Source organism: Podarcis gaigeae (genome assembly GCF_964106915.1).
Source record: "Podarcis gaigeae genome assembly, chromosome: 14".
Classification (NCBI taxonomy): Eukaryota; Metazoa; Chordata; class Lepidosauria; order Squamata; family Lacertidae; genus Podarcis; species Podarcis gaigeae.
The window spans coordinates 30,683,982-30,698,168 of NC_139690.1; the positions used below are offsets into that span (position 1 = coordinate 30,683,982).

General features: G+C 45.3%; 1 protein-coding gene across 1 annotated transcript in view; it reads left to right on the top strand.

Annotated features, from left to right (window-relative positions):
- The window catches only part of PKD1 (polycystin 1, transient receptor potential channel interacting), a 109,409-nt gene that overhangs the window by 42,890 nt on the left and 52,332 nt on the right, over nucleotides 1-14,187 (top strand). Inside the window, 6 exon segments of the mRNA XM_083712033.1 lie at nucleotides 410-1,078; nucleotides 3,073-3,256; nucleotides 10,428-10,636; nucleotides 12,301-12,416; nucleotides 12,504-12,630; nucleotides 13,544-13,818. Coding sequence (XP_083568159.1) covers nucleotides 410-1,078; nucleotides 3,073-3,256; nucleotides 10,428-10,636; nucleotides 12,301-12,416; nucleotides 12,504-12,630; nucleotides 13,544-13,818 — 1,580 coding nt within the window.

Below are 14,187 nucleotides of genomic sequence, written 5' to 3' on the forward strand. Positions count from 1 at the left end.
CACCCATTATTTTCAATGGGTCTACCTAGATTAGGACTGACATTAGCTACAACCCATAAACTGCTTGCTCAGAAAGTAAATTTTAAGAAATAAAGCCAAGCCATTTGCAGGATAGCGGGTGCCACACAGACAAAGCAGCTCATCATTGACAGTTGAGAGAACGTTCCAGCCAGGCAAAAGCAGCTGAGGAGGCTACAGATCAGGGCTGGTGAGGGGTGCATCTTAAGGCATGTCCCCTGCAAGAATTCTGAGGGCCTGATAGAGAATCCTGAAGGGCCGCATTGAGCCACCAGGCTGGAGGTTCCCTGCCTCTGGCCTAATGACTTGAGAACTATAATTTGGAATTCCATATTTATGTGAGACCTCATTTGTTTTGTCCTCTCTCTCCACCCCTCCGCCATTTTTGCAGGAGCTGACTACATTGCCTGCCTGACAGACAACAACACAGGTGTGGCCGATTCCATTGTCCGATTCACCTCCACCCTCCCTCAGAACCTGACGGAAGAGACATGCGGCGCTTTTTGCTTTGCTGGAGGGCAGGACTATGCGGGCTTCAGCCATGAGGCACACTGCCTGTGTGGCATCGCTCTCGAACCAAACTCTTCCTCGGACTGCTTGCCATTTTGTGACGTGCCTCCTGCCGGGCCTGTGTGTGGCGGCCCTGCCCTCGTTCCGAGTGTCTTCCCGGCACAGCTGCCCATTTCCTTGGTGGGGCCTGACGCTCCTTTTGCCCCTTACCAAGGGGTAGCTTTCAGCGTCTGGGCCCCAATTCCCATTGACACCTTTCGGTGGGACTTTGGGGACCACACAGGCCTTCTGAACACCACCAAGACAACTGCCCTCCACCAGTACACGTCGCCTGGGCAGTACAGCGTCACGGTTGCCATCTTTGTTGGTGGCCGGTTGACGTCCGCACAGACCAACGTCACGGTGGTGGCAGCCCCAGAGGAGATAGAGCTTCAGTGTCCTCGTGTGGTGAAGACAAATGAAAGTTTGAGGTTGCAGATAAGGAATCGAGGGGGAACTGACCTGTCAGCTGTGTATAGCATCACAGCGCAGGAGAAAGAGTCCAGACAAAGTGAGTTGAATATTGTCTGATGAGGAGAGACAGAGCTGGCAACTTCACGTTGTTGTTGTTGTTGTTGTTGTTGTTGTTGTTGTTGTTGTTCTCAATTACCCACCCTTCATCACAAGATCCCAGGACAGGTTACAACAATGCAGATATACAGGGTATATATATCTGCGTAAGCCATACGTATAGTAGGCCACTGAAATTAATGGACATAACTAATTGAGGTGTATGAATTTCAGTAGTAGAACTTAGGCTGTATTCACTTTTAAAGTGCTATGATGCCATTTTAAACTATCATGGCTTCTTCCCCCAAAGAATTCTGGGAGCTGTCGTTCATTAAGGGTTCTGAGGGTTTTAAGGAAGTCCAGATTCCCCTCACAAAGCTACAATTTTCAGAGTTCCCTGAAAGAGGGATTGATTGTTAAACCACTCTTGGAATTGTAGCTCTGAGCGGGGAACAGAGAAACAGTGTTGTGCAGTGGTTAGAATGCTGGACTGGGACCTGGGAGACCAGGGTTCAAATCCCCCCTCAGCCGTGAAGTTCACTGGATGACCTTGGACCAGTCACTGTCTCTCAGCCTCATCTACCTCACAGGGTTGTTGTGGGGATAAAATGGGGTGAGGGGGAACTATGTACACCACCTTGAGCTGCTTGGAAGGAAAAGTGGGATATAAATGTAATTAATAAATAGGGCCTCTTGACAACTCTTGGCACCCTTAACAAACTACAGCCCCAAAGAGTCTTTGGGGGAAGCCATGATGGTTTAAAGTGGTATACCACTTTAAATGTAGGCTGTGAATGTGGCCTTAGGGTTAAATACAAGCCACAATACTTACTTACTTACTTACTTACTTACATAACTTATTTATTAAATTTGTATACCGCCCTGTACTTGCAGTTCTCAGGATAGGATAAAATCAGAATATACAACCACAAAATACATAATAATAATAAAATAACCCCCCCAACAACCCAATAACATTTGTCTCCTGTAGAATATGGACTATATCATGAAATTATACCCTTTCCAATCATATTCAAGCTACTAGATCACCTGTGAATTGGATAAATTCCACGTTAATTTATATTTGGGGTGACAGGATATTATGGAGACATTTGTTGTATATTACAGAGCAGCCCATCAAACCGTTATATTTAAGCTGGCAGTTTTTGCCAATTCTAGTTTCCCATAAGACTTCAGTGAAATGTGGTAGACACAAGAGATGCACAGAACGTGTGATTTGAGATTGATTATGTCAGGAATTTCAGTCTTGACATAAATAAAGTTTCTTGAGGAAATGCAATAAAGACCAATGATTTTATTGAACAGAAATAGGAAAGTGTGTGTTTGATTCATGTGAATATTTATCTGCATATGTACACACCATTTTATAGTATAGTTAAATGAATTTATTAGAAAAGATTAAGGACTGCAACTTACAGGTATTTTTATGAGCATTTAATTTAGAACAACATTTTATTGAATCAAGTAATTAACCCCTAGTTAATTATTTCTGTTAGTGTTAAATTCAACGAGCAGGGTGGGGGTGGAGGTGTTGCCTAGCAACCAGGCCAGGCCTAGGAACCAGGCAGAGTGGCCTGTTATTTCCTGAGATATCACATGCCCTGATTGACTGCCCACTTGTGAGGGGGTTTCTCTTCTGTGTGTTTCGTTGAAAGTCTCCCTGCTCTCTACAAGACCTGGAGCAACAAAGGCAAAACCTCTCTATTACTTTCTCCTCAAATTATACATTGTTTTTGTCCAGTTTTGCTCAGTAGAGAGTTACTATGATTTATTTTCTCCCTATACTCATCCACGTTATTTAGGTGACTTTTGCTAAAATAAGCTTTGCAAGGTAATGATCTTCATTTAGGCCTTTGCTGCCCTGGGGTTCTTCCATGACTTTGTTGCCATAGCTTGGTCAGGAAAGACAAGAGTCTGACCCTTGACCTCCCTGGAAGCAGCCTGAACATTGACATGTTGATGCTTCCTCCACAGCGGTCCAGCCAGTGTGCCCCTTGGATAGCGTGGTCTTCCCTGGCAACAGCCACTGCTATTGGCTAGTGGCGGAGAAAGCAGAATGGCCGGAGGCTCAGCAGCATTGCTGGGAATATGGCAACGGTACTCTGGCCTTCGTCAGCAGCCCCCAGATCCAGAGTTTCTTAGTGTCCCGCGTCACAAGGTAAGTGATTAAAAGATAGATGGTTCTTTAATTACCTGCAATAAGGTGATACTTGTTGAAGTTAATAATAATAATAATAATAATAATAATAATAATAATAATAATTTAATATTTATACCCCGCCCACTCTGGGCGGCTTCCAACAGAACACTAAAATGCAATAACCTATTAAACAATAAAGATTCCCTAAACAGGGCTGCCTTCAGGTATCTTCTAAAAGTCTGGTAGTTGTTTTTCTCTTTGACATCTGGTGGGAGAGCGTTCCACAGGGCGGGTGCCACTACCGAGAAGGCCCTCTGCCTGGTTCCCTGTAACTTGGCTTCTCACAGTGAGGGAAGCGCCAGAAGGCGCTCGGCTCTGGACCTCAGTGTCCAGGCAGAATGATGGAGGTGGAGACGCTCCTTCAGGTATGCTGGACCGAGGCCGTTTAGGGCTTTAAAGGTCAGCACCAACACTTTGAATTGTGCTTGGAAATGTACTGGGAGCCAGTGTAGGTCTTTCAAAACCGGTGTTGTATGGTCTCGACGGCCGCTTTATTAACTCTGGGAACTGTAGCTCTGGGAGGGCGGTAGAGGGTTCCTAACAACTTCCAACACCCTTAACGGATTACATAGACACAGACATAGCTTCATGAGGAGTATCCACCCATGATAAACACCTACCCAGAAGCACAGGATTGTGAACATGAGATTCTGCTCTTAGCAAGGGACCAAATTAGACCTGCGGCAGGAGTGTTCTTCAGCCAGTCATCCAAAACCCATTAAATTTTGTTTCCACTGATAAAGAGCATCTCCTCCTGTTCCCAGCCTCTTAAATGATTAATTTATTGCACTATTTCATCTTCTCCTTTTCAGACTGATTGCCAGACTCCCAAAGTATTACGGACGCATTGCAGGCTTGAGTCCTAACACTGCTGAATCTGTCTGGCAGATCTGTGTGCAGGGGGGCTGGTGACAGGGGAAAGAACACATTAAGATTCAAGATGCCATGTCAGATTTAATAATCAATGGAATTACACCGTGCTCTCTCTCCACCGCAAATCCCTTCACCTTGTATTAATCATGGCTGTGCGTGTGGCATTATGTGCTGCATTGGTGGCTAACACATTATCTTGTCATTACCAGAAGCATGTTCTATCTCTAGTGTCAAGAGGCAGTAAATGCCACTGAATACCAACTGCCAGGAATCAAAAGTGCGGAGAGTCATGTTGCACTCAGGTCCTGCTTCGGGGCTTTCCGTTGGAGCATCTGACTGGCCACTCTGAGAATGGGGTGCTGGACTAGATGGGCCTTTGGTCTTAAGTAGCAAATCCACTTCGAATCCCGAGTTCACACTCTGTTAATAGGAGCCATCTGTGCTAGGGTTAACCACAGTTAGGGCTGATGCAGGCGTACCACCCTACTAAGGTTAAAGCAAACTATGGGAGGTATGTAGAGGTGGACGAATCAACTTACACCCATCTCATTTCATTTTTGCTGGCGCTGAATCATAGATCAATCCGGTTTTGTCTGGATGTTTGGAAAGAATGCATGTAAAGTTCACATTTGAATTGTACACATAGATACATGTGATACCGCGTGTATTATTGAACCGTTTCCTTAAAAAGATGTGTTTTCCAATGCTTTTCTCTGTTCTTTACTTTGAAATATGTGTTTTATATGCATTTAACTGTAAAAATGTGTGTGTGGAGGGGAGTTCCATACTTTTTGTGCTCTGAAACCGCACTGCAAAATCTGAAGGAGTGCAAAATCTGATCACGTGTTGGGAGCAATCATCGAGCAAGCCCCAGATCCATCAAGTTGGGCCAGTCTGTTGAAAAAAGCAGACCAAACGAATTCCTCCTAGAGGAGGGGAAGAGAGTACACGATCCCATGACACAATCTTAGGTCAGAAACATCGCCTCTGCATCAGGCTTGCCTTTCCGTGATTTCATCAACCTCCAGCCCTCTGTCACTTTAAAGGCTACATTGCTATACCATAACTTTCCTCAAGACTGTGCAGTTTGCTTTGGCTCTGCTCAATCAAATCCTTTGCAATTTGGCACCTATCCTGCCTCCACCTCATAGTGGGTGGAATCGGCAGCTCCTGTTGAGCCTTCCTAGACACTGCCAAGATACAGGACGTTCTACTTTATTCCTCTTTATTTCTTTCCTTCTTTGGGCGTCTCAAGACTGTCAAAGTGTTTTGCAGGAAGGATTCAAGCACATACCAGGAAAGTTAGGTTTATGTAATTCAAGTGAATTTAGCGCCACAGAGCCACTTAAAAAAAAGAGAAGGGGGACAGGCCAGTGCATTGAAAAGTGTGGGGTGAACAAATAATTTGTGAACATACAACATATAACATATTGTAAGGCATTGAAACACTCTGCAAATAAATCATAGAGTTGGAAGGGACCTAAATCTCCATATACAATGGTACCTCGGATTACATACGCTTCAGGTTACATATGCTTCAGGTTACAGACTCCGCTAACCCAGAAATAGTGCTTCAGGTTAAAAACTTTGCTTTGAGATGAGAACAGAAATCGTGCTCCGGCAGCGCAGCAGCAGCAGGTGGCCCCATTAGCTAAAGTGGTGCTTCAGGTTAAGAACAGTTTCAGGTTAAGTACAGACCTCTAGAACGAATTAAGTACTTAACCCAAGATACCACTGTAGTTTAACCCCCTGAAATCAGGGTTCAGTAAAGGCCAAATATAATCTAACCTTTGTGCAAGCAAATCAGCACTAACGCTCAGTAAACAGGACACCTGGAGGAGCTGTCCTATCTTTTGTTGACTGCTTCTCATTACGTAGTTCACGATTCATCCGTCTGGAGGAAAAACAGCCAGTTTCCTCCGGCACTGGGCTCTAGCCGGCATCTGCTCAAATACCTCACAGACAAGACTGAGAACATCTGTGTTTTATTCCCTTCAAAGTCCTTAACACAGCCTTCCCCAGCCTGGTGCCCTCCAGCTACTTTGGACTACAACTCTCTTCATCCCCCAGCCAGCACCCCATCTGGTTTGTTTCAAGAGCCATGCTGGCTAGGGCTGATGGGAGTTGAAGTCCAAAACAGCTGGAGGGCACCAGGTTGGGGGAAGGCCACTACCCTGATGAATCTTTTTTCTCCAGCTCAAGGAGGCCCTGGCCCTGAGTCCATTTTCCCGACTGGTCCTTCTTCTAGATCCCAGATTTGGGCTCTTTTCAGGGTTGGAGTCTGAGATTATTGATACGTCCAACCTTTGGTTGTAGAGTCACTAAGAGTCACTGCCCAGTTGCCCTCTTGGCCTTTGGGTTATGTCCAGTGCTAGTCCTGCTCTGAGGAGATCCGTTGAAATTGGTGGGATTGAACGCTGATTTGTGTGGGACTTCTCTGAGTAGAACGTAGTTGGATACTGCCTCTTCGATTCATGTGCAGGCTGTGGTGTTGCTGTGTATTTTATTTTATTTTTTGCTGGATGGGCTGAAGGCGAAATGAAACCCCCCCAAGGGAGGGGATGGGGCGCGGTGGGGTGAGCTCCTTCCCAGCTGCTGTGTGCCTTGCTTTCCCTCTCACCCCTGCCCCGCGTCCCAGTGTCATCTACGTCCTGGTATTGCTGTATTTATGTGATCTGTTCTATTAGATAAACAGGGCGCAAAGGATTCCAAGCTGATGAAGTTTCCTCCTCCCGTCCGTCCAACCGCCCCCTCCGCCCCCCGCTTCTAGTTCAGTGATAGAAGATGAATTGGTGGAGCTACTGAGCATTTTCTTGGAAGGTCCTTCACATACTCAGTTTCTTGTGGGAAAGCAACTGCCGAAGGAATCTGTTTCCCATTAGCCTGTGTGGCAGCCAGAGAACCATCTCTCTCTCTCCCTCCCTCCGTTGATGCTTAAAAAAAAATGTTTATAAAAAATATTTCTTTGCCACCCACTCATATCAGAATCCAAGGTGGAGCACAACGACAAGTACTGACCCAGAAGACATAAGAACAAGGCAACGCCTGAAGTCTTTCTCCTCCTTTTCTTGCTGTTCCTCTTCTTCAGCCCACCCCCACCTCTCCTCAAGGTGTTGAGGTGCTTAAGGAAGGAAGTGCTTGATGGGGAAGGTGCCCACTTGGGGTGAGGGAGAAATTTGATTCGCTTTGCGTTTAAAGGCGAATCTACCTAATCCACACTTCACGAAAGAGTAGGTGAATGAAATCTACACTTCTCCACATTTTGCAATGCTGTTTTCCAGCCAAGTGACGAGTATAAAAATGTATGTACGGGGGGCGGGGGGAGGCAAAGTGTGCATGGAAATGCAGAAATTAATAAAACTTTTCTGCAAAAATGCATTCTGCTAGGGGAAAATGCTTTGGAAAAACATGCATAGTAGGGGAAAGTTGCATACAAAAGTTTTTGTGTTAGGAAAAATCCACATCCAAATGCTGATGCATTTTGTCATGAGGACCTTTCAAAAATAATAATCAGCTAACTGACGTGAAAATGTGGAGAACCAAATTTAAGACTGGAGAAATGAGAAATGGAGAGCAGCCAAAGCGAATAGATTTGCCCATCCCTTCTGCCCACTGACACACTTGCCCAAAGAGCCCCCACTTGAGCCAGTGGTCAGCAGGCGGGAGGCGCAGTCCATCTCGTCGTTTTTCTGAGGGGGGCGGGAATGAGTTAAGAGTTAGATCATAGCTGGAATTAGGACAGGAAAATCTCCCTGGGCCTTCAGCGATGGCAGCGGCTTGGATGTTTCCTAGTCTCTAAGTGAAGCCAATTGCTCAGGAGCAAAACACAGTCGGTTTCTTGTTCTTTAGACATATTTTTGTAGCTTAAAAAGAAGAAAAAGCACGCCCTACTGGCTTGGAAGGCCAAGTTATTTTTGTCACCGTTTTTTCGCTGCAAAAGCTCTTTTTTGAGATGACCTCATTTATTACTATGACCAGCAAAGAGCCTCAGTGGTAGCAGAACCACTTATTATCTTCTTGCAAGCTAAGCCACGCCGTCTTGTCTTATGGAAGACACCCGCTACTTCAGCAGGGGTGGAGATGGGAAGAGGCTTGGTCATAGTTGAATTAATGTACTGGTTTATTGAAAATGTACTGCTGCCAACAACAACAAAAAGCACCCAAAGTGATTCATAACAAGAATAAAGTACAGTAACACAAATACATAAACAACTTAAAACATACTTTTACTCTGATTATCTAATAGCTGGTGCTGTCCAGAGTGGCTCAGCAGCATAAGTGATAGGGCAGTGCCTTCTCTTGGGGTTACAATTTAAAAGGCACAACACAAAAGAAAAGGGAGCTGGAAGGGAGGAGGAAAGAAGGAAGCTCAGTTACTTAGTTCTTAGTTACAAAGTTATTGCAATGACCAGCTGGAATAGAGTGATTTAGAGAGGCCAAGCCAAAAGTTGGTGGCTCCAGGGTCCTGGTTCGCTCCATTTCCCACAGTCCGATGGAAACTGAGCCACGTAGCAGTGGATCATCAGAGGCACTCAAAGAGGAGTGCTGCTCCTACAAGCCCCAAGCTTTCCCAAGGAGCAGCAGGCTGCTGTACTCAGAGGCTGATTTCGGTACATCTGGACAATGCACATTTCTCAGCAGCCTCCCTGAATTACAACAGAGACTGCAATTTCAGAGCAGATTCAAGTGGGAGAGAAATGTCCCCAATGGTGAGAAGGGTTGTTATTCCAACCAGATGTGTCCAGAGTGCTCGTGAAATGTCAGGCTTCGAAAATGTGACATCTTCTTCCAGCCACACTCTTTGCTTCTGCGGCTGCTAAATCATGCAGACATCCACTTCAGTGCCTCCACCCCTTCTAGCCAAGGTTGTTCCTGTGTTTTTGGACCCTGCTGTCTTTTAACCTCCGTTAACTGGAAGAGAGAGCACTGTCACAGTTGAAGCTGCCTAGGGCAAAATTGCCATGCAGGCTCAGGCTGTGTGGGAGTTGTGCCAAACATCTGGAGGCACAAGGTTGGGGAAGGCTGCCGTATGAGGTGTCACAACTGAGAAAGCCTTCTCTCCAGTTACCACCCTCTCCCTACTTCAGAGGGACATGGAGGAGGGCCCTAGGTGATGATCAGTTAGGTTGAAAGTGGTCCTTTAGGTCCCCAGCTCAGAACCATAAGAACATGAGAATAACCTGCTGAATCAGACCAATGGCCCATCTAGTCCAGCATTCTGTTCTCATGGTGGTCAGTCAGATACACCTGTAAGAAGGACCCGTGCACAAGAGCAGTCGCCTCTCCTGCCATTTCCAGCAACTGATATAGCAGTGTAAGGCCTTAAAAATGACCACCTGCACTATGAATTGTGCCTGAAAAGAGACGGGCAGCCACTGCAGCTGTTTGAAAACTGGAAAAAGTGATTCTCCTAGCCAGTTCCAGTTCCAGTAGCCCCACAGTTCCATTTTGAACTAATGGGAATTACTGAGAGTCTGTTGTTGACAGTCCTGCGTACAATTTGTTGTGCTAGTCCAGTGCAAGAGTTACCAGTGCTCAGAACAACAGCCCATTTCAGCACCAAGAAATTAGACATTGGTTAGATTTATTAGGGTGGTAAATCACAGTTTCCATGGAGCTTTTGGCACGACCCTTCCAGCTTAATCTACTGACTGACTGAGCTTGCTCAGAAGCCTAAGCATTTCCTCTCGTTCTTCTTTAGGGAAGCCCCATACCTTAGTGATAGGTATATCTGTTTTGCATGTAGAAGGTCCCAGGTTCAATCCCCAGCATCACCAGGTAGGGCTGGGAAAAGACCCCTGCCTGAAACCCTGGAGAGCCTCTGCCAATCAGTGTAGATAATAATGAGCTAGATGGATCAAGGGTCTGACTCACTGTAAGGCAGCTTCCTATGTTCCTCTTTAAATCAGCCCTTGATTCAGAATGATGAAGACTAGAAGCTTGCTTTATTTTTATGTGGTAGCGCATCTGATTTGCATGCAGGGTGTCTGAGGTTCAGTACCCAATGGCATCTCCAGGTAGGGCTGGAAATTAACCCCACCTGAAACCCTGGAGAGCTGCTGCCAGTCAGTGTACACATTAATGAGCTAGATGGACTCTGTATAAGGCAGATTCTCTTTCTTACCTTTGGCACCCCTGCTCTTGCCTCCTCCAGTGTTGGAATTCGGATTGCAAACTCCTCCGTGCATGCACTGGTGGTGTGCTTAATGCCTTGTGATTCTCTGATACTATTCTGGACTTTCTCTTCCCCAAAAAGGAGCTTGGATGTCTGGATCGGGTTCAATGCAAGCCCCAGCCCTCTGCAGCGAGAGGAAGGCTTCAATCTGCAGAGCTGTCAGAACTGGCTCCCTGGAGAGCCTCACCCGTCCAATGCTGACCACTGTGTCCGGATGGGCCCGGCCGGCCAGTGCAACACAGACCTCTGCACAGCCAAGCACAGCTATGTCTGCGAGCACAAGCCACAAGGTGGGTAGCTTCCTGAGGAGTCCCTCTTGGAGGCAGCTTGTGTACTGAACATTAAAATTCTGCACCAAGAATTCTGCAACCCGGACAACACATTGTGCATCATTTCTCTCATCCTTTGCGGTCTTTCTGCTCTGTGTGACTTACTCTAGTTTTTTTTCTGGCTGGGAGGGAAGGACAAGGAGCCAGAAGTTCTTCCCCCAGTCAATGAAAATTACAGTGGTGCCTCGCAAGACGAAATTAATTCGTTCCGTGAATTTTTTCGTCTAGTGAATTTTTCGTCTTTCGAAGCACGAAATCCCATAGGAATGCATTGAAAATCAATTAATGCGTTCCTATGGTCAAAAAAAGTCCAAACAAAGCCAAATTTGGTACAAGAGTTTATTAAGTGCTCTTTAAAGTCACACATACTGTAAAGAGCATTTCAAAATTCAAACCCAGAAATTTTTTTAAAAAACAGCAGAGTGGCCCAATGGTCACAGAAAATCATAAAAATGCAGGGAAAAGAACACAAGCTTCCAGATTCTTGAAAACCCCTCCCCAACTGTTCCCCCAGCCACCCAGCACACAGAAATTCAAATCCAGAACTTTTTTTTAAAAAACAGCAGAGTGGCCCAATGGTCACAGAAAATCATAAAAATGCAGAAAAAAACCACAAGCTTCCAGATTCTTGCAAACCCCTCCCCAACTGTTCCCCCAGCCACCCAGCACACAGAAATTCAAATCCAGATTTTTAAAAAAAAAAACAGCAAAGTGGCCCAATGGTCACAGAAAATCATAAAAATGCAGAAAAAAACACAAGCTTCCAGATTCTTGCAAACCCCTCCCCAACACCAAGTCCTTGAATTCCAAACACCCCAACCCAAAATCCAACCCCCCCAAAAAAAGTTTTAAAAGCTTAACTTACCAAATGGCTGCAAAAGAAGTTTTGGAAAAGCTTCAAAAATCACCAAAGTCTTTAAAAACCTCAAAAAAGGCTACTATGTACACTGCGTTCTATGAGTTGCTCCTCAAAGTCAAGTCGCAGCTGTATTAATGGTGTTAAGAAAAAGGAAACAAACTTGCAAGACGTTTTCGTCTTGCGAAGCAAGCCCATAGGGAAATTCGTCTTGCGAAGCAGCTCAAAAAACGGAAAACCCTTTCGTCTAGCGAGTTTTCCGTCTTGCAAGGCATTCGTCTTGCGGGGCACCACTGTATATCCAGGCACTGAGTAGGCTCTGCCCATCGGCTGCCTGGGGCAGGCTTGCTTTTTACAGAATCAGAAGGCTGCTTGTCCATCAAAGGCTTGTGGGGAGGAATTTAATAATAACTTTGGAAGACGCATCCAGGTACATTTTCCCATTGAAACTATCCAAATAAGTAGATGGTGTCCAAAGTAGGCACATCTTCTGTCCAATTGATTCTTCTGTTTCCCAATAGCTGTGATAGTTTAAAAAAAATTAAATGGGATTTTTTAAAATATAGCAACAAATATATAATATAGCTTGATATATGTTATGTGCTTAGGCTTGGGTCCTGCTTGCAGATTTCCTACAGGCAACTGTTAGCTACTATGAGAACACGATGCTGAACTAGATGGGCTGATCTGACAGGCTCCTCTTAATGTCACTCCATAAGAAAAAGGGATAGAGGCTAAACTTTCTTCCCTACCTGTTTCTTTTAAACAGAGATCCTTTTAAATGCTGAGCACTTTTACCTGGGCACTCCCACCTTTGATACTCCTGTGGCCACGAGCAACGCTACGGAAACTGAGGAGCTGTCAGCCCCGTCAGGAACGGTGGAGGTGAGGAATGCCAGTGGTTCCCTTCCAGATCTCCCCTGCTAAGGCACCCTGCAGCTCTGTGAACCTTTTGAGTGTTGTGTTTTCCAGACGGTGGTGTTTCCCAGCTTGGAGTTCCAGCAGGAGGGTTATTTGGTAGCCTTGGAGCTTGTGACTCAGGAGCTGAAGAGGGATGTCCAAGTCCGGTTTCGAGTGCACCGCCCAGCACTCACAGAAGGTGAGGTGCCATTATATGGCTTGCTGGGATTTCTTCCTAATGTGAATCTAAAATATTTGTACAAAAAGAAGGAATCGTAATACTGTAGATTTGGAAGGTACCCCAAGTCTCCTGCAATGCAAGAATCTCAGCTAAAAACACTTTGACCAATGACAATCATACCTCTCTTAAAAAACCTTCAATGAAGGAGTGTCCACCACCTTTCCAAGGAGTCTGTTCCACTGTCAAACAGCTCTTTCTAATGTTTAGTCCGAATCTCATTCCTTGTAATTTGAATCGACTGGTTCAGGTCCTACCCTCCAGAGTAGCAGAAAACTAGAGCATACTTGGGGCTGGCAGACACCCTTTTTATTGTGCATTATTCAATATGATTTGTGCTCACATGTCAGGATAGTTATATACAATCCAGCTTTTGATTGTCTTTGCATCTGCAAAGGTTTGGGGGCAGAGATGCTGCTTCTTTCCCAATCATTGCATGCCCGTAGCTTCCTGCTGAAATCCTGTAACTTTTTGTACCACAAATGTTCCAGCATTGTTGTTTTGTCCAGCTTTTGTTACACCACTGTTTGGAACTCTTAGTAACCCCTCAGCGTCACACAAGAATGTCATAAGACAACCCACCCACCCCAGACAACATATTTACAAGCAGAACATAACATAAAAGGACTTGTTTTGCTCCCCCAATATTATTCTTCCCAGATATTATGAATGCAACAGCTCAAATTTGTACCTTGATTTTTGGTTTCATGTGTTTCATTTTAACTTCCATTCAACTATATTTTACATCTGTTTCTTATATCTTACATGTTATGGAGTATTATGTTCTTGATTAAATAAATAAAATATTAATATATCTCTGGAGCCCAGACAAGGCTCAGGCAATGTTTATCTGTTTTCTCCTTCCTGCCCACAGTCTGCAAGGAAGTCCTGAACACCATGGAACTGTTACCCAGTTTGGAAGAGAATGGGACGTGGGCAGAAATGGAGTGTGCGCTTGGGCTCCTGTGGTGCCCTTTGACTAATACATGCCTTCCGCTACAAAACTGCTGTGATCCGGAGACTTGTGCCAACAATTCTGCCACCAGCTCACCCAACCCCTCTCCTCGCACTTGTGAAAACCTGTCAGGGAGGAGCGAACTCAAAGAGTCACTTTTTACCTTGCCACCTGGCCCTTCCACACGGTACCTTGTGAGTGTTTTGAACCCAAAGTGCATCCATTATATTTCTACCATTGTGCCATATTAAGTCACTCAGTAATATTTTCTGGAATCGATATACAGTACTGAGTTTCAATTGCTTCTGGCTAGACTCTGTTTCTAATCCTGGCCGCTTCCCCCCTCCTTTCCTCTGAGGGTCTGTTTGGGCTCAGTAGTTAGCGCTACCTTGACTAGTTTTGCTTTGTCCTGTTGTCTGCTTCTGATGTGTTGCAGCCTGGGCTGCGTTCTTGGTTAGCAGAAGGCTTGTATGGGCAGATAGCTGCATTATTGACCAATTTGGTTGAGAAGATGTAACAGATGGAATGAAATAATATGCTGTGCATTAACCAAGAAGGGCTGC